This window comes from Lagopus leucura, unplaced genomic scaffold (assembly GCF_019238085.1).
Source record: "Lagopus leucura isolate 7727_CA_CO unplaced genomic scaffold, USGS_WTPT01 Super-Scaffold_100157, whole genome shotgun sequence".
In the NCBI taxonomy this organism is placed as follows: Eukaryota; Metazoa; Chordata; class Aves; order Galliformes; family Phasianidae; genus Lagopus; species Lagopus leucura.
The window spans coordinates 26,571,656-26,592,854 of NW_024962334.1; the positions used below are offsets into that span (position 1 = coordinate 26,571,656).

At 37.0% G+C, this 21,199-nt stretch overlaps 1 protein-coding gene across 3 annotated transcripts in view; it reads left to right on the top strand.

Annotated features, from left to right (window-relative positions):
- Nucleotides 1-21,199, top strand: part of COL28A1 (collagen type XXVIII alpha 1 chain) — a 63,426-nt gene that overhangs the window by 27,151 nt on the left and 15,076 nt on the right. For all 3 annotated transcript variants that reach the window (XR_006181947.1, XM_042889086.1, XM_042889085.1), the window contains exons 14-25: nt 58-126; nt 994-1,062; nt 2,169-2,237; nt 2,806-2,874; nt 4,083-4,151; nt 5,252-5,323; nt 7,391-7,462; nt 8,093-8,161; nt 10,684-10,752; nt 12,958-13,026; nt 14,066-14,134; nt 20,149-20,217. Coding sequence is in view for 2 of the 3 variants with exons in the window: in XM_042889086.1 (XP_042745020.1) it covers nt 58-126; nt 994-1,062; nt 2,169-2,237; nt 2,806-2,874; nt 4,083-4,151; nt 5,252-5,323; nt 7,391-7,462; nt 8,093-8,161; nt 10,684-10,752; nt 12,958-13,026; nt 14,066-14,134; nt 20,149-20,217 (834 nt within the window). In the remaining variant the exon portion in view is untranslated. The remainder of the gene's footprint in view (nt 1-57; nt 127-993; nt 1,063-2,168; nt 2,238-2,805; nt 2,875-4,082; nt 4,152-5,251; nt 5,324-7,390; nt 7,463-8,092; nt 8,162-10,683; nt 10,753-12,957; nt 13,027-14,065; nt 14,135-20,148; nt 20,218-21,199) is intronic.

Genomic DNA, 21,199 nt, shown 5'->3' on the forward strand with positions numbered 1-21,199 from the left:
AAAAGTCAGTAAGAAATGAAATGCTGATGTCATCTAATTCTTTTTCTTTTCTTACAGGGACCACGTGGCCCCGTTGGTCTGCCAGGTGAGAAAGGTGAACAAGGAGAAGGTATTCAAGGCCAAAAGGTAGTTTTATGGAATTTATTTCTTTTTAAACACTGTGGAACAATCTGCTGTAAAGTCTAAGCTATTTAAGAGAATTGGTTTTCCATCTCAGTCTTCTGAATCACTGTGCTCTCTGAATATCCCTCCTAGTTCAAAACTATCAAGATAATTACAAAAGACCTGTACTGTTCCTCTCAAGAAGTCAGTGTTTGTCTTATTTATGTGTTCAGTAAGATATCATATTTTTGTTACCATTGTCTTCTGAAAGATTATCTATGTTCTCTATTGGAAGAAAATATTCAAGAACTGTTTTCTTTCTGTCATACCATTTTCAGAAACTAAAAAATGGGTTATATGAGTCTCTGTGGACAGTTACCTCATTAATGGCACTTGATAATACATGTAAACATTCTTTTTTAAAAAATAAATAGAAACAAGCAAAGACTTATGGTAAAATTGTGACCGGGCTTCTCATCAGAATCCTTGAGTGACTTCAAGATTCTCTAGAGCCTTGAACTACTAAATAAAGCAGATTTTTCTTCCTTTCATGGAAACAATGTTAGCCATTTCCTTGCACTGGAAGGTTCTGAGCCACTCTATTTACTGATAAAATGAACTTATTTTCGCATTCTCAAAATGTGCCTCTCCATTTCCCAGAGTTTAGTTTTCTCCTTTTGAAGCTCTATTCAACAACACAGTGAATGCAGATGGAATTATGAACTATAATTGAATTGCTTTTCTGTAAAACTAGTAATTCCATTGACTGTTTTTCTTGTTTGTTTGCAAAGGAAAACTTTTTTTCTCATTATCCACATTGTGCTGATCAGTTTGTCTTGGATGTTCTTTATAAATTCCTTAGTACAGTTCCAAACTTTTTCATATTTCTAGGGTGAAAAAGGCTCTGAAGGCAAAGTTGGTCCAAAGGGACTGCCAGGTCAATCAATAAAAGGTAACAAGGTGAGGGACTGAATATTTTCCTAATCATATTTATTGTTAGTTATATATATATTAAATTAAAAGATGAATTATTTACAAAACTTCACAACAGTTGTGTGAATCTTAGGAGTCTGAGTGAATCCTGGAATCTCAGGAACTACTTTATACATTCAATGCAGCTTCGTAGTCTGTGCTTATCAGTATCAATAAATGAGTCTCATAATGTTAACTGCAAGTACCAAGCACTGTATTCTGTGCAGTACAGAGTATGAGGGAAGAAATAGACTTTTTTTGTTCCGCATAAATTTATTTCCAAAATGTTGTATAAAATGTCATTTGAATATTTTAAAAATATTGAACACGCTTTCAGTCATATAGTCTAATGGACCTGAGACAGATAAAGAAACACTCTGGCTTCTGAAATGTGTTAGCTTTTTGGTTCTCAGGATCACAAAAATGCAGTGATGGCCAGGGTAGCAAGTATTTGGAACAATTTCAGTAATTAAGATCTTCTGGTGTAAATGAAATGAATTATTGTTTTCTAGGGACTGGGGTCACACATCCTGGATATCTTTGTGGGTGTGTGCCTCTCCCAGTACCCATACCCTCCCAATACCTCCCCACCATAATTCCTCCATTCTCTCCTTAAGTGCTGTAGAAAACCTGTGTAATGCCACTTGATAAAGATTTTTCCAAAATATTCTCTAACTGTCCTCTTCATGGTCACGAGCTTTTCTTCTGAGTGTTGTGCCAGAAGCTGTATATTTCAATGCAAGATAATCCTTCAAGTTAATCTGTGTGCAAATATAAGCTACTGATTCTTCTAGCCTTCACTGTCTATTATAAATGAGATAGTGTTTGAAGGAATGAAGAAATTTCATTAAATCAATTGCCATAAGCAGACTTTAAGGTATTGTGGCAGGGGATTGGAACTGGATGATTCTTGGGATCCCTTCCAACCCAAGCCATTCTATGATTCTACTCAAAATTCTTATTTCTCTCAAAAAGAAGCAGCGCAATTCAAAATAATTCAGCTTGAGGCACTACTACTCTGTGATTAATTTAAGCATGTTAATCAGCTAACATGGTTTATTGCAATTTAGCACTCTGGAATACTTTTTGTATAGGGCGAACAAGGCCAGGTAGGACCACAGGGCCCACCAGGACCACCAGGATTCGGTAATCCAGGAAGGGAGGTAAGTTTGAATGAGGGACAGACAGACACTGAGCTGCAAATATGCCAGAGACAGCTAGCATGAGCTGAATCATGTATTTGTCTGTTTCATTCTTAAGTCAGAGGAAACCCATAAACAGCCTAGATATATATTGTACGATCTGTCCTGCATTTCATCCAGTCTTTTCATAGAGACCCAGCCACAACTGAACACAAAGCTGCCCCTGAGGTCCACCGGTTCTGAATTTCAAGCTCTGTTGAAACTTGAACACAGCCTTGAATAGGTGGATGCAGAATAACAGAAATGTCCAAAGATATTTTGCTTTGTGTTTTTGGTTTTTGTTTTGTTTTTAGAAAAGTTGATTAAAGGTCATGCTTACCATGTACTGTACCAGTGAATCAGATCTTACATGCAGATACTGAGATGCTTCCCATTTGCTTTCTCCCTAAAGAGTAACTGTGATCATTACACTTGGGTGAGGCTGTAAAATCCACAGAAAAATGACAGTGATGAAATAATATAATTGTAAGCTGATAGACTCATGGTTAATTTCAAATATAGAAGAAAATAATGCATTTTTGTTTTATAGGGTATACAAGGTCCAAAAGGAAATCCTGGGCCAAAAGGATCTAAAGGTTTTGGTTTTCAGGGTCCAAAGGTAATAATTAATACATCATTTTAAAAAATATCTTTCACTAGCAAGAAGCAACAAGCAGTGTATCTGTGCCAGATTTTCAAGATTGTGCTTCGTGAGGTGAAAAAGTTCACTGGAGAACTGTTCATTGAAAATAGCAATTCACTTTTGAATCTTTAAAGGAAAAAAACACTCATGTTTTCAAAGTGGATTTTATGTTCTAGGTGAACACAAATTTATAAACAAAGTGTCTTTCAGACATGTTTCTATCAAATGAATTTAATTCCTCATACATATTACATTTATATAATTTTAGTAAGCTACTTATCTGTAAACCAGTTACAGTTTGGAGACTTGTTAGGCTTGTCTATCCTTCAGCCTTTCACGGTGACCATGAGAGAGAACCAAAACCAAAGGTAGAAACACTAGGAGAGAGAAAAGAGCTTAAATATAGTAGGCAACCGTGCACCATACGAGAAAATAGGGTAAAGAATTACTGCTTCCAAAGTCCAAGCCTCTAGCAATGTCTAGTATGAGGTAAGAGCTGCGTGAGAGGAAAAAGGGAATTTGGCAAAATATTCAGGAGAGCTAATGGAATGAACTGATAAATTATGAAGTGGATGTATGCTTCTTAATCACCTTGATTTACAAAAGAATCAGTTGTCACTCCAGCAAAAGCAGCAAGTACAGTCATGTTCATCTGGACATTACTGTGGCACATAAGTAGCAGTCACAGCAACAATGTTTAATAGTAATGTAGGGAAAAATAGGCAGTTCTGAAACATTAAATATGAAAACATTTCTTTACTGTGAAAACCAATCTGAAAAACGTAACTGGAAAATTAAATTCCTATTTCTTTAGAAATAACTAGTTTTATACTGCTGGAAAAAAAGAATCACAAGGGCAAAACTTTCTCTTAAACAGAAGTTCTGATTTTTCTTTATATGGAATTGTCTTTCTTTCAGTGAAAGCAGGGTCTTTGATATATGAATATAAAATAGAAAATACAGTGCACTTAAATGAATTAGAACAAGAAGAAGGAAGTTGGAATTATTTACTTAGACTTTTTCCACAGTGCATGGCTGAATAAAATAGATGCAGTCCTACAAGTTACTGGAGTTTTAACAGAAAAGAATATTTCAGTCAAAAATGACTTGACTGAAAATTTGACCATTTCTATGTGCAAACAAGTTATTTAAGTAATACAAGCAGAAGTTTTTTTTGTTATTAGGGTGAACAGGGTGAACGTGGACAAAAAGGAGAACCAGGACTCCCAGCAGTTGGAGAACGAGGGTTAAAAGTGAGCCTGTTTTCAACTGTTTCTTACAGTGAATTGTTTTTTTTTTCCCATGTTACTGATAAATAAAGTAGAAGATTTTGTTTCTGTTAATTAACTAAAATCAAATCAAATCAAATCTATGAGATCTAGATATTCCTGTCATTTCAAATTTTTACCCTTTAGAATCAAAATGTCCTTCTAAGGCTCCCATGCTGCTAGCCCCATTACTGCAGCCATAACAGAAAGAGCTTGTTCCCATCTTCTCTAAGCAAGTGAGATACCTCTGTGGCCTGTTAGAAATGCTGCCGCTACCTCTATTCCTCCACAGTGATTGGAAACAATTTGGTCTTATCTGATGGCGGTGCTCACACTGCTTTCATGTTAGAAAAGATGGTAAGCGCTTACGGCTTTGACTTCAACTGCCATTACAAAAGCTGTGTACAAGAACCTTGCCATTTCAAATAGGAATTCCCCCAAAATTGGGTGAAGTGTCATGGGTATTTTGAGTTTGGTGATTTTTTTCATGGAAGAAGCACTGGGCAGTACTGGTTCCTATAGATATTTTCAACTCTTTGTAGCAAGGTCTGTCTTAGAAGCATTGCCTAGACCAGTTTATACAACAAGCAAGGCAGTCTTCAATTCCCACTTTCATTTATGGAACAAACCAGTCTGTGAGCATCATCCAACTCATGCAATGCAATATATTCAGATAAACCAAAGATTATAATACAAATTCACAAGAAAAATGATTAGTTTACACATGCATTTTAGACTGAGCAATCCTTCAGTCCACAGTGTTTGACTTTGCAAGAAAACTGCTTTTTTATTATGTTAGCATTGTACACAGAATAACAATCAAATTTCATCCATGTTTTTACTTGCTGAATAAATGTAAATTTATTTAACACAAAACCAAGGCTTAAGATGTAGGCTTTAAGAGAACTTCAGAACACTTATCTTTTTGGATCTATAGAATATGTGACTTACTGGGAATAACAACCTTTACCTGAGTAAAAATATCGTATCTAATGAGTTAACATTCTAACACACTGTTAGAACCATTTTACAGAATGAAATAATTTATTGATATATGCAGATACTATTATTTATTCGTATCTAAGGGAGATACAGGTCCACCAGGAGTCCCGGGAGAGAAAGGAATTCAGGGAATCCCTGGGGATCCAGGCAAAAGGGTAAGAAAATGTGTTTTCCTGCATATAAAAGCCTTAGATGAAAGAAGACCAAACTCAACCTTCAATACTTTTCAGATATTTAATAACGAGCAGTTCATCCTGGGGGATAGCATGTGCCAATAGATTTGTGTAGTACAGGAGGGTGATAGTTGAGATGTTTCCAGCAAATTTTGTTTACAGTGACTGTCATCTGAATATGCGGCTGTTTCAGCAGTCCTGCCTTTTATGGGCTGTTGACTTCCACTAATTTTCACAGTCTTCACAACAGATAGTGTCTTGTGTCTTAAAGTTTGTTCAGATTTTTCCTGACACAAAGAAATCAGGCTACATTGATGTAGCCTGCAATATCTAGAATTGTGAGCTGTGGCTGAAGTCTTCCAGCACGGTATCTAAACTGCCACAGAGATCCAAAACCAAAGCTCCTTGTTTCCAAGGGAAATTCTGAGACTTTAAGAAAATCTCAGGCATGTTACAAGAAAGGTTAATAAATTCAGTATGGTGGAAAAAAGTTTAGAGGGCAGCAAATCAAAGTGACCAATACAGTCAATTTAGAGCAAGGAGGAGGACTTTAATTTTACTTCATCGAAAGAGAGTAAGGTGCTGAGTGAGCAAAACTCATTGCTTTGGCTAGTTGTTGAATGGCTGCTGACAATCCAGGGGCCTTCAAAGTCTGCTGCTGTGCAGCTTTATATAAGGGTAGCACCTTAATAACATACTGAACTGATGAACTGAATGTGACTCTGGGGAGATCTCACTGTGATCTTCCAATATTTGAAGGGAGTGTATAAACAGGAGAGGGTACGACTGTTTACAAGGGTGGATAGTGGTTTTCCCCCTTGTCCTATCTTAACTAAGATAAGGCAGGTTTAGGTCAGATATTAGAAGGAAGTTTTTCACACAGAGGGTGGTGATGCACTGGAACAGGTTAACAGGTTGCCCAAGGAGGTTGTGGGTGCCTCACAAGGCCAGGCTGGATGTGGCTCTGGGCAGCCTGGTCTAGTGGTTGGTGACCCTGCACATAGCAGGCCTTTTCAATCCAGGCCATTCTATGATTCTATTATTCAGTGTAATATTTTTTAACTATAAATCTTTAATCAGAAAGTGTCCAAATAGCTGTAGTTAACACCTATTAAGGATGCACCTTCATGTTTTTTCAGCTGCAAGGGCAGTGCAATTACCAACATTCCACTATGGAAAGATATGTGGCATTTGTGTTGTTACTTTGGAAAAAAAAATGAATAGAAATCACCTACTATTAAAGTTCTTTGAAATGAAGCTCTTGGTGTATCAGGAAGATACAACTGAATTGAGATTAAAGGTTGAGTTAAAGTTACATTTAGCTTTTGTCCTTGACGATGCTGAATTTTTCTTTCACATTCATTATTCCCATGATCATCTTGATATAATCACCTTCATTGTCATAATTCGTTATAACTTAAAATGTTAGCACTGAGCAACTAACTTGTGTACTCAGGACAATGCAAAGAACAGTTTGATGTCTGCTGTGAACAGTGGGCACAGAGATGTTCTGGCAGTTTTATGCCAGTGGAAAGATGTCTTGCAGAAACGGGACCACAGGGATGCTAAACAACAGCAGACTCTGAACTACCACGTCCATCAAGACCTCAAATCAAAGATGAATGCTTAAACTTCATTTTAATCTAATTTTCATTTTCTGAATTACCTGCAGTTGTTCTAATACACTAATTCTGTTGATATTATGCAAAAAAATCAAAATTTTCCTATATAATTTTCCTAAACCTAATATAATATGTGGAACCTAAGACGTTTTATGACTGTCTCAGCATGCTGATATGGAAAGAGAAGGAACTAAGGTAAATGATGTGACTATTTAGATGTCTAAATATGAAATTAAAAGATTGGAAAGATTATGAGTAAACAAACGTTTTTATCCCTTATCTAGTTAAATTTAAGACATTTGGAGCAGATTCGAAAAACTGAATGGGATTTCAGATTGAATGAAGCATCTAAATTTCTAATTATGGGCATCATTCAGCTGTGAATGAAATTTTGCTTTAATTTAAACCAAAGCTTTGCTTTCTTCAGGGTGACCTAGGAGAAAAAGGATCCCATGGAGAGAAGGGTCTTAAAGGAGAAAAAGGCATATCTGGAGCAAAAGTAAGCTTCTTTCAGAGCAACCCTTCACTTTGTATTTCATACAAAAATTCATAGGATATATTTAACATATAAATTTCTCAAGTGTACCTTGCTTTAAAAAGCCAAAACAATCCTATCGTTTGTTCTGTTTGTACTAAATGACATGAGAGTCCTGAGAGGAGAAAGAACAGGAAAATGTAATTATAAACTTTATAGTTGTGCTTGAGCACTGGGAAGCTGAATTAAAATTGCCAGAGTAATTCTAATAATAAACATTGTGCAAATTTTGTCTTGGAAACATTAGCTTTCTATCAGAGTATTTTGTGTGCATTAAGTATAATGGTAAGTAAATTGAAAAAATACCAGCATTCTGGTTATTATTCTGGCTTAGTATGCCAGGCACAAAAAATTAATTACTATTTTAAAAAATTAAATATGAAGTTAAACCAATAGTCATTTAAAACTTGAAAATTGGACCACCTTCCATGAGAGCTGTAAGTTGATTTATGTTTTTTTCCCAAATATTGTCAATTTTTATGTAAAGTTTTATAGATGTTTTTATAACATAAAGTTTTGAAAATATTTTTAAAAAATTGTTACTTGTGCAGAAAATTATACTGTTTAAATGAGAATTATGCTATTTTATAATAGGGTGAACCAGGAGAGAGAGGGCCACCTGGTGTTGCTGGATCATCTGTTCGGGGGCCTCCTGGACCAAAGGTGATTATCTAGTCTGCATCTGCTGGGGACCAGCGACTGGATATTTTTTAGTGCACATTTCTGTCAAAGGTGAAGGAACGTAAATTAAAGAAGTTAAAATTTCTTTTTTGTAGTAATAAAGCTGAGTGCATTTTAGAGGTCAAGAGTACTGAGAAGCACCAAAAAGTAACATAGTGTTTTGTGGCCATTTAACATGGTATTGGGCTTAGTGGGTGTTATTGCTTCTTAAAGCCATTTATAAAAAAAAAAAGTATTGGTCCCTACTTTTAAATTAATCACTTTCATCTCCTCTTATTTCTCATTTTCTTAAGCATTTTTTTCTTGGAAAGTCTAAAGATTTCTTGAATACAGCAGTGAGCCCCTGCAGGAAGGTGTCTTTGTGTACTTCCACGAGTTATATGCTGAACTAGAAGACATTTTGGAAGTGAATGTTTCTGTGTGTATCTTTGCATGTCATTTTCAAGAGAATAACTGGACTGTGTGCAGTGCTTTAAATGAAAGACTATATACCAGATAACTAGAGCTATATCCCCTTCATTTTATCTACAGAAAAAATGTACTTGAATTGGATGGGACTTGTCCTTCTGAGGAAAATATGCTGATTTATCAACAGTAAAACTAACTTTGAAGGTTTTGAAAACATTTGAATATTCATAAATTCCCATTTTTATTTTATAAATAAAATAGTGGCTGTTTTTATAATAATAAGTTCAGCATTAATTGATACTCTTCAGCTTTGGTATAGTAATCACAAATTCAGTGACTCTGAAGACATTTCATCCCCAGTTTTCTTCTCCCTTCAGTATATATTTGCACCTACACACATGCACACGTAGGTATTGTATATTCAGTGTACTTAACAGCCTGGCAACAGGACATCACAGAGGGCTAGGTTGTGGTTTGAGCTGGTTTGTGTACAGATGAGGTAGGAAAGACAGAACAAGATCAAGGTACAGCTGTAGTAAAAATGCAACTACTGAGAAGAAAGAAAGGAGTGTGAGCTGCTCGTAGCTCTTATTTTAGATTAAAGTCATAATAATTTGCAAAACTTTATGTAAAGAAAATATGAGTGACATGCTGTAACACCTGTCAGCCTTCTGGACATAGTGCCATTTTCTTCATTAATGTGATATTTTTTAATAGACCAGTAAGTCATTTGTATGACAGTCTTGCTGAAAATAATAACTTTGTAGATTTTACTGCCCTTTCCACTCTAATTTGATCAGTTTGGTACAGTTCATTGCACCTTCATAGCAGAAGAGCCACAATAAAAATTCACTGGAGCCTGTAGGAGTTTTCAGACTTTACTAGATTTTATATCAGGCTTTTATGTGCAGAAACTAGTACATCAGTATAAGTAGTTTGAGTATTTATAAAGTGCAAGTTGGTTTTTAGAATATATAAAAATCTTTGCTGATTTAGTTCCATAATAATTTTTTTGTTTAAACAAAATTCTTTTGTGTTTCTGCCAACTGCTCAAAAATATAACAGACTGTACAGGTCTGTATTCTCTCTTCATTGTGGAAAATACAATGTTTTGCTAGCGTTCATGTTCTTGGAATATCCTGGTATCTGAAGTAGTGAAGCCAGGCATAAATTTATTAGGCGAGGGAAATAGCATACTTTGCAGTCCCAGGAGTTGTCATGGTCTGAGGTCTTCTTAGTACATCTCTAAGTATTTAATGTAATAGTAGATCTACATCTAACTCCTGAACAGCTGTGGTTGTGTATTTGGAAATTTATTTGTTCTGAGCTACACCCACGTTTGGGGATTAGATGTTCATTTCCCTAGACAGCCATTATGCTGTTACTAATATGGAGACAGTAACATTAGATAGCAGTTTTTACTTCAGATTCCTTTCTCATGGTTGCAGTTACTACATGGTTTTGGCAGAACCTTTGATCTGCATTCCCCAGTGAATGTCCTGAAACACTGACTTTCTCAGTACTTTTAAAAAATAGCAAAAGTTTCACTGGAAACTGAAGTTTTCTTTTCATGATGCTTAAAGTAAAGTAAAAAATCTGTTGTCATAAATTGAACATCAGACAAAGTCCAAGAGTTAGCATGAGAAAAGTGAAATCTAAGCCTCTTTGCTTTCCAGGAAAGTCACTGGCAGGGCTAAAATTACCCTGGGTAATATCTGAAGAAAAACTCAAGTTTCTTCCTGGGTCTTCATAAAATTCAGCCTGTGGAGTTTGCAACTTTGAAATGCTGTGCCATATGCAATTGCATATTTAGCCTTTCTAAATATCCCCTGTCTTTGCCATCACTTTTAATTTCTTCTTAATTTTAATTTCATCACTGTGCTCTGGCAGGAACAAGGTTACATCAGCCTTACACCAGCCTGTGCTAACTTGTGCTAGTAGTAACTTCCTGTTGAAGTACTGATTTCATACTACCTAGCTCAGCAATTGTCGTGTCAGTGTCATAAGGAATGGAATACTTGTTCTTTCCTGTAAAACCTCAAATATTAATAATGAAAATAATGAAAATGTCTTTGGTTTTATTTCTTTTTAAATAGGGAGATCCAGGACGTACTGGGCCACCAGGAGAGGATGGACGTCCTGGAGATTCAAAACCGGGTCCACAGGTAGGAATTTTGAGACAAAGTTGGAAAGCAAATCTGAGACATGCACAAAGCTCCTGTGAAAGTGTAGAAACTGCCTGAGCAACATTTCTATACCCGGTGATGTCTACGAAAGTGAAAGCTATGGGCACATTTATGTCTATATTCCTTTCTCTTTTCATTTATTTTTAGGAGCAACAGAGTAACTGTCTCTACAGTACTCCTTCAGGAAATAACTTTAAAACAAGTAGTGTCAGTGAATTAATTCAGTATGTCATCCGTGACAACGTCACCTGCCTTGTTCAAGTACACTGACTCACCTTGAGTCACTGGGATTGTATTATCCAGATACCACAAAATTGTGCTGTGAGAAGCAGTAATTGTAGACATGCTATATTGTAGCCATCTCTATTGTATTTCTGATGCAGACTTTAAAAGTAAAACAACACAAAAACAACTGCATAATTTGGGCTAAAGAGCTATCTCTTATAGCAGATTTGGAAGTAGATTTATGATTTATGTTATGTTACTAATGGCAAATCTAACTACCTAACAGAACCCCAGTTATTAAAGAAGAGATTGTGTTAATGTGTGTTTGGTGTTTACAGTGGTTTGCTAAAATTAAATGAAAATCTGTTTGGCAGGTTTTTTACTATGCTGGAATTGAAAATAAAAATAGAGATGAACTCATATTTTATTATTTTAATTGAGGCCCTGGGGTGTGTCCAGAGAAGGGGAGTGAAGGTATTGAAGGGTCTGGAACACAAGTCTTACATGGAGCAACTGAGGGCAGTGGGATTGTATGGGGAAGAGGAGGCTCAGGGAAAAACTTAATTACTCTCCAACAGCTAACTGGAAGGAGGTTGAAGCAAGGTGAGAGTTGATCTCTTCTCCAAGGTGGTAGGATGAGGGGTAGTGGCCTTAAGTTGTGCCAGTGGAGGTTCAAATTGGATATTAGGAAAAATTTCTTCTCAGAAAGACTGGTGAGGCATTGGAACAGGCTGCCCAGGGAAGTGGTGGAATCATCATCCCCAGAGGCATTCAAGAAGTATGTAAATTTGGCACTGAGGGACATGTGGTTTAGCTGATGGTTTAGCAGGCATGGTGGTGATAAGTTGTCACTTGGACTAGATGATGATCTTAGTGGTCTTTTCCAAACTTAATGATTCTAAGTTTCTATGATTCTATGAACTAACCTTCCATCAATCTATAGTAGAGTCCGTTTTCCTTTCTTGGCACTCTAGTACTGTGTGAGGGGATGTGCAGTGTCCCCTGTGTGGCTGTATGCGTGCCATGCTTAGATGTGGGGTGAATGTGTGACTTACAAGTATTAACAAGGAATTCCAATTGTTTCGGAAGTCACATAGGAACAACTTTAGTGCAAACTGCCAATGTACCTTGAGAGATACTTTATAGTTTTAAGTTTTATTTTGTGATAAATGAGAATAAAGAACTGGCCTTAATGAACATGGAGAAGACTGAGGTACTGAGGTACTCAAGTTTTTTGCCTTGGTGGCAGTCAGGCCTTCCACATTTATCATGTACCTGAACCTCTAGGTGGGGGCTAGGGGAACAAAATCCCTTCCACTTTAAGAGAAGAGCAAGTCAGAGACCACCCTATGAGACAACATGTGTAAGTCTATGGGGTTGGATGACATGCATCCCAGGGTCCTGAAGAAACTGGCTGATGTGGTTGCCAAACCATTCTCCATCATATTTAGAAAGTCATGGCTGTCAGGTAAAATCCCTGGTGACTGGAAAAAGAGAAACATCACTTCCATTCTAAAGAAAGAGAGAAAGGAAGAGTTGACAAACGGCAGGCCAGTAAGCTTCATGTTTGTGCCTGGGAAGATAATGGAGCAGATATGTTAAGGCACATGCAAAAAGAGGAGGTGATGTGAGATAGCCAGCATGGCTTCATTAAGGGTAGATCACACCTGACCAATCTGTTGGCCTTCCTACAATGGAGTGACTGCTTCTGGGAACAGTGGAAGGATGACTAATGACATCTACGTGTACTTTGACACAATCCCATGTGACACTGCTATCTCTAAATTGGAGAGAGATGGATTTAAAGGGTGGACAATTCAGTGGATAAAGAATTGGTTGAATGGTCACAGCCAAAGCGTTCTCACAAATGACTCTAAGTCCTGGTGGAGGCCTTTAAGTGTGTTACATTACAATGATCTGGTTACATGCACAGTGCCTGATTTATTACTTTGTATTTAGGGTAACCCAGGACCACCTGGACTACCTGGACCCCGTGGAGAAAAAGGTGAAGGCCACAAAGGTGAAGCTGTAAGTATAAGTTTAATTCTTTACTGTTTATTGCTTATAATTACATTCTGTACTTAGTGTTATACAAAAACAAAAATTGCTTTGTATGCTCTATATTAGACATTTAAGTGTAACTAAACTTCTCTTTCATCCTTCACCAATTTTAAATACCTCAGATTTGTTATGAAGCCCTTTCCTGTCCTGGATACTAGATCTACAGACAGTCAGAACTGGGCATGGACTGAACTGCTTTTGTTTCAGCATCATGAAAGAGTTTTTATGTAATTTCATTAAAGTCTTCATGGCTGCTCATATGTGTTCACATTATGTAATAAGATTACATTACGTATGTAATGTTATTATTGCTTTGAGTTCCTTCCTCTCTTCCTTTTTTTTTTTCTTTCTTCCTTATTTTCTCTTCAGGAGAAAATATCTGCTTGGCCAAGCCATTCATTAATAAAACTAAAGCTGCTGATTATATTCTACCCAGTTACAGGATGGAAAACTTAGGTTTATGTATGTGTGCATGCTGCATTTCTATTAGAGACCAAACAATAAGAAGAGTTTTACTCAGCAATAGTATTCCTTAAATTATGGTTATTACAGGACTCCTATCTCCAAATGCTGTGAGAAAAACTGTCTGTGTTTCTCCCTGACATATGAATACATATCTTTGAAATATCTGCAGGTGGTAGCTTGTGTCTTTCCCATTCTTAGGCCAACTTTGCCTACCTCATGACCTGTAAAGATCAGTTCTGTAAACTACAAGCAGATATGAATGGCAGTTATGTAGCTAAGTCTAAGTAGCTTTGATAGAGCAAAGACATCTGTCCTCTGAATGCTGAAAGGGAGGGTAGGGATGCCTTCAGCAGTATGATGTGCAGCTGAAGGGGTTGTGAAGGATTGAGCTGTTGCTCAGTACACAATAGAAATACTGCAAATTTGAGAACAACAGAAACAGAGAGATTAATAATACTGCTGAATTTCTCTTCTTTATTGCAGAACGTATCTACTATTTCTTTAGGACAACTAATGACATGCTATATTCTTCTTGTACCAGGGACCTCCAGGACCAGCAGGCCCTCCAGGACCAGAAGGCCCAAGTAGTATGGGAGATCCTGGACCAAAGGTACGTGCAATGGTTATACATGCATCTATCTGGCTAGTAGACAGTATAGACAAATATCTCTCCACAAAGCGCATTACGATGACAAAATGCTGAAATTTCATCTCCCGCTTTGCTTTTCGATTCAAAGAAAAGCTTGCAAAAGATTTTTCTACCTTGTTAGATGCAAACCAGTTCTTGCTTTATATCTTCAGATTTTCCATACAACCAAAAATCAGAGTGTTTTTATGTGCTGGAATTTCCATATGGAAGTCAGAATCCAATGCAGGCAGAATATTGCTTAGTAATTACTCACTTTCTTTCTTCTGGCAAAGAAAAGGGCAGGACTCTGAACAAATAAGGGGAAGTAGTGATTACAGGTGAAACAGTGATATATTTTTGAAATTCCTAGTTGTTGATTCCCCAGAGAAGACTATAGATCTTACCTGAAAATGAATAACACTTTACAGGAAAAACTTGATAGCAAAAAATGAACACACAAACAAAAGGAAACAATAAAGAGATTAGAAGTTCAACACTGAAACAGTTCTGAGTTTATTTGTTTGCTTTATCATAAAACACAAAATAGCTGAAGTGTTACAAAGCTCCATGCAGTGTATAATTGGTCTAAAAAGTCACATTGTAGCTACTATGTTTTAAAAACTCAGAAAAAAGAAAATTATGGCTAAAATCATATTATAAATTGCTTTATGGTGTCCTGCAGAGTGGTTTAATTAATGATTTCCTTATTACGTGTGAAATAGGAAACACAGAGCATGTTGTAGTAGAAAGCAAAATAAACATTACCTTTTTTTTTCCCAACAGAACTTTTAACTTCAGTTCTCAGAGCATGAAAGTTCCCATCAAAAATAAACAATAACAATAATGTCTTAAAAACAAATCCACAATGAAGGAAAAACTGAAGGCCATTCACCTGTAGGATTACCAATAGTCTGATGATAGGGACCCGGAACACCGGGATTTGTGCTTCTGTTCACAGTTACCACTTTCTGATACAAGACATTCCACCCGGAGTAATACAGAATCTGGCACATGCCAAGACTAACGAACATGATTTCATTTGTGGCAGTCAGTATAGACTTGCAGAAAACAGATAGCACTAAACTAATTAGGTATTTTATGTGAGGTTTTTTTTCCAAATAAAGGTTTTACACTTGATATAATACAGTCTTACAAGATATTTTTTCTTGTTACTGCAGAATAACATTTCATTTAAACCCTAAAATATTGTAGAAGATTATTAAACCAGTTATTACATAAAAATATAACTTAAGGCTGCAAAATGTCTAGGGACAACTTTACATCTAGAATTCCCCCTTGATTCCTAAATATATAATTCTGGGGAATAGTATTTCCTCCAGAAAAATAAATTGGAAGGTCATGTCAGGTAATCAGACAAGGTGATCTCTCACTAAGATGACCATGGCTGAAATATTAAAAAACCAAGAAATTTAAAACAAAATTTAATTGGGAATATAGGGATTTAATGTAAGGAAATTTGAGTTAAACAAATCCAAAATGCAATTAAAAGGGTTTTTGTTTGTTTGTTTTCTTGCTTTTAAGTGAAACAAAACCACCACAATAATTGCAGCGGAATTTCCCAAAGGAGAATTTTTATATCACTGGAAAGTACAGTGAAAAAAAGAAACAACACAAACAGTTGTTCACCCTTCTATTTTGTCTTTCTGTTTGTTCACACAAAGTTTGAAATATTTAATCTCTACAGAATTTCCTGGAAGCAAATGTTTCACAGGGGAAAATAATTCACCTGAACAGTGAAAATCCCTCTAGAAATTAGTTCATAAAATGGATGATCACTGGCTGTCTCTCATCCTTTACATGTTAAAAAAAAACCAATAATAATAATAATGCCAACAATCTCAGAATGTGAAAAGAGCATTTATTTCATAACAGAGATTCATAAATTTACTCACTAGTCAATTTGAAATTCCTTTGAGTCTCATTACATATGAATGTTCCATTCAGCTGAATCACATTCTGTTCTCCCTCTCTCAGAAAAGGCTCACATATGTGCACACTGTAAGATAGGAATTTTATAGATTAGAGGTCAAATTTATATGAAATCAAAATTGGAACATGTGGAATGCATTCAATCTGGGCAGCACGCTATTTTCTATAGCATTTAAACAGAGGCAGATAATGTCAGAGTAAAATAAAAAGTATACACATAAGCAATATTGCTGAATGGGAGATGGGTTACAGACATTCAAGAGTAAGAGCACTGCACCAAGCATAAAGAAAATTTCATTCTCAGTAATCACATAACAGGAGGATTATTAAAATCCTTCTCACAGCATGAACATTTGGGATGGATCCATTTGCAATGTTAATAACTTCTGTGGCTTAAGGCAACTCTACTTGAACTAAAATGAGAAAGGTAGAGATGCAAGGTCTTTTTTTCTTAAATGCTTATATCAACCAGCTCTCACTGACGAGATTGCTGCAGTGTCTATTATGTGTTTCAGTACCAATACAAGTCTTAGGGTAAATGAGATACATATCCTTGGAGGCCAAAATTTATTTTTCATGTGAGCATTAGGTCATTTAATGAGCTTTCTTGATCGAATGATAAGAAATAAGTTTTGGAGTCCTGTACTTTTATTGTCACAGAAGCATGGAGAGGCTTGAGTTGGAAGAGACCTTAAAGATCGTCTTAAAGATGTTTTCAATCCCTCTGCCATGGGCAGGATTGCCACCCACAGATCAGGCTGCCCATGGCCCCATCCAACTGGACCTTGAAAACCTCCAGGGATGGGGCACCCACAGCTTCTCTGGGCTACCTGTTCCGCACTTTCTGAGTAAAAAGTTGCTTGCTAACATCTGATCTAAATCTCCCCTCTTTTAGTTTAAAACTAGTTCCCCTTGTCCTATCACCATCAGACTGTGTAAAAAGACAGTCTGCCTCCTGTTTATAAGCTCTCTTTAAGTACTGGAAGGCCGTAATGAGATCTTCCTGGTGCCTTCTCCTCTCCAGGCTGAACAAGGCCAGATCCTTCAGCCTTTCTTCATAAGAGAGGTGCTCCATCCCTCTAATCATCTTTGTGGTCCTTCTTTGGACCCTCTCTGACAGCTCCATCTTTTTCTTGTGCTGGGGGGCCCAGGCCTGGCCATAGTACTCCAGGTGAATCCTCATAAGGACAAAGTAGAGGGGAATAGTCACCTCCCTGCCCCTGCTGGCCTTCCCTCTTTTGCTGCAGCCCAGGACACTGCTGGCTTTCTGGGCTGCAGGCACACTGTTAGCTCATGTCAAGCTTTTAATCCCCCAGGACCCCCAGGTCTTTTCTCATCAGGGCTGCTCTCAGTGAGTTCTTCTCCCAGTCTGTGCATATATCAGGGATTACCCCGACTCAACATCTTGCAACACCTGGCACATGGTCTTATTGAATCTCAATATGTTCACATGTATCCACAACTCTAGTTTGTCCAGGTCCCTTTCTATGGCATCCCTTCCTTCTGCTGTATTAACTGCACCACATGGCTTAGTGTCTTAGTAGTCTTGACTCAGCTTTTTATTTCTTGTTTCTGTGGTGTTTTTCTAGTTCACCGATGGTGACTTAGCTTGTCTACAAGAACAGTGCAGGAAATAAATTAGAGCTCATCAGAGAGCAGCACTAATTCTTTTTGAAATGAATTCCCTGGAGAACAGCTTAGTGTCACACCTTAGGAAAAAAAGCCTGCTCCCTTTTGCAACTTATAAAGCAAAATGAAAGTCTTTTTCTCTAAGCCAAGAAATACAAAAACTGATAATTTCTATAAAGCTCTACAAAAGAGCTTTTCAGTGAGGCATCTGGTATTAACTAAGCATGTGAGGCTAAAATTTGATCCTTCACCTGCATTGACCCCATGTAAGAATGTATTACTTGTGGGAGAAAGAGAGACAAAACTTCAAGACATCCTTGTGCTTTTTTTTTTGTCAGGGCTGATTTAAGAGTAGGTTGCAACTGCAGCAAAATTGTTTATTTTGCTCAGTACCTTCCCTTCACAATGGCTTACTGATTGCTTCCTTGTCCACAGCAGCCCAGAATCTCTTAAAAACAGTGTGTATTGCAAAGCATTGTCAGTATAACTTCCTCATAGCTTTGACACACATCTGGCAGGTTTCAGAAGCTTGAGAAAGGGAAAACTTTGGCTCCTCTTTGATTCATCTGCTTAGGATTGTTTCATACACGGACACTGAGAAATAATTTGTCTCGATAACAGATGAAATTTAAAAGGAAAGTGGCTACATTTGCCTAATCTCATACTATTCGCTAGTAATACAACAATCTCAAGCGAATGGTGGGGAAAGCTTTGCAGGAGGAACTGATAAACCACACAGGTTTTAAAAGATCAGGAATATCTACCATTCCTCTCACCATAGAGGGACATCTGCCAGCATTGTGTGTCAGATTTAAGTGCTACAATCTTTAAGTGCTTAGGTTTGTAATCTTTAAATGTTTACAGATAGAAACTGCCACAAAACAAAATAAAATGTCAAGGACACTGCCAGTGTCTTTGTTCTTGAATTAGCAGGGAAGGTGTGATAGAAAAGTGTCAGATCATCAGAGGAGGAACACCTCGCATCCAAAAAAAAAAAAAGAAGAAAAAGAAATAGCCCTCTCTTCAGCTCCCTTTTCCAAACCAGACCAAACCAACAAACCAACCCTCCTCTTTGATCAAATCTGAGGGAGAAATTCTCTCCTGACTAATCTGGCAAACAGCATAACCCTCAGACTCCGAGCTTGACACATCAATTTGAAGCCAAGAGTGCCGTGTACCATGCCTACATGTTGGCTCAAGCTAGCCATCGTCCAGTGCTTTGGAAGAAAGAGGAACTGAAAATCAATCCAGTAGCCAAATATTACATCAAGAAGGAAAGCATTATAAACTTAATCTAAGCCTTGGTCTTTGGATTCAGGTTTACCGCCTCTCCAAAATCAAATCCATCAAATCCATCAAAATGGAGCTAAGGCCTTAACGTATTAACATAAATAGCACATCCCAGAACTTAGCATGGGAGTTTCATAGCCATATACAAAACACACAGATTGGTGTGATCTGTCACTGGAGATTGAATTTCAAGCATTTAACCTAAAAAGCAGTCAGTAAGATCTGAAAACTGCACAAATGTTCATGGAAAGTAAAAGAAGTCAGTAAGAGGTTCTGTACTCGTTTCCTTCCTTTTTAATCAGTACAGTATGTTCTTTTTTTTCACCTATCACAAATGAAGTGTCATGTGTGATCAGTGTGATGTGTACACGCAGTTTTCTTCTGGCTGGACTGCTCCCTCTGCAGGCATATCAATTTGAAGTGCTTTTCCTAGTGTGAAAGCAAATAGAATGAAGACTTTCATCAAAGAAAAGTTTTATTTTATCAAGAGATACCATCTGTTTTGTAAGAGATACCATCATGACACTGTTGTTAGTATATTGGATGAGTGATAGCTTATCAGAACATTTCTACCTTTTGCATTTGTCTGCACAGATATAATTTAAGAGCATTTGCTAAACTTGGTTCAGAATTTTCTGTGCCTGTATCTTAACAGTTGTTTGTTTTTCTTTTTGAAGAGATGAGAGTTTTCTAATGAAAATGTGCTGGATATGTGCCTATTCATTTGTACTGTTACAGACTGTGGGGAAAAAGCTGCCTTTCATGTCCCTGTGCCTTGCCCCTACCAGCAACGTGCTCTGGCCCCCATCTCCTTCCACTGAGCTTGTCTGCAGCAGGCAGGGCAGCATGGTACTCAGAACTGCTCACATTCCCACTGGCCTGCCAGCTGCCACCCTGGGTTTGCTAGCTTATTAGGGGATGAGCCCTTCTGTTTTTTTCCTCACTGTTAACTGAGAAAAAAAAGTATAAATTGACCTCTTTTTTTTAACCTATAAAGCAAATGTCTGTAGCATTTATTTGCTTTCTTTTATTTTTGCTTGGTTGTTTGACCAACTGCTTTTTGAGTGTATGAAAAGTGTACTAGTTAGTAAGTGGTAAATTACTGATGTTATTATGACTGCTTTCAGGGAGAACGTGGACTGAAAGGCTATCGTGGGCCCCCAGGACTGATGGGAATCGGAGTGGTTGGTCCTAAGGTTGGTACTACATCATCTTGAAGTTTCCTACTTTGTTGTAATGCTGGCTGCCAGACTCTCTAATCTCTCTGACACCAGAATAGCTCCTTCAGTTACTGATTCATGTTGGTGCAACTGCAGGAGAAATCAAGCTTTAAAGCATGGGGATTGACTATACATTTCTGCTGCCTGGGTTAGGAAGGAGTACTGCCTGAAATCTGCATTTGCAGCTAAAATTTATGAGATCACAGCTTTAGATTACACAGAACTAATAATTGAGTTAAATGACACATTTATTCCTTTTGCATCTTATATTTCCAAGATATTCTTCTGTGGGTGAAAATATGTTAAATTTGGATTTTATGTTTGCTTTTTTTGCTCACTGAAATTGAATCCTGTTGGCTTCATTTGTAAAACCATTAGGAAAGAAACATAAAGCCAAAACATTAATTCTATAAGGAGCCAGCATGCAACATCTGGACAAACTTTAATTTCCTCCACTAAAATGAATGATAATTCAAAAAGGAAAAAACTGCTGCTAAGAAAGATAACTCAGTTCATGCCCATATTTCTGTATCATGAATGTATCCATTCATTATTTTTACAAAGTCAATGGAGAAAACATGGGATTTCTATATATATTTCTCCACTTTTACTTAAGTTAAAACATGTATGTCTTTGTAACTGTTTCTGTAATTTCTTTATCAGATACAATAACAGAAGTCTCCACGGCTGTTTTGAATAAATAGGCGTCTGAATAGAGAAATGTTATTATCAACCTGATACAGAAATACAGTGAACAATAGGGCATGAAAGTTTTCTCAGGATGTACATATGACTTTGCATTGCTTTGTGAAAGCTATAGCAATTTCAGTACCTCAGTAAATCATATAGCCAGTCAGTTTAGAAAGAGTAATTTTGGTAAGAATCGGTTTAGGCTGGGTCTCAAAGCCAACAAAATGTGTGACAATATATAGTGCTCAGCCCAAAGCCTTAAAGAATG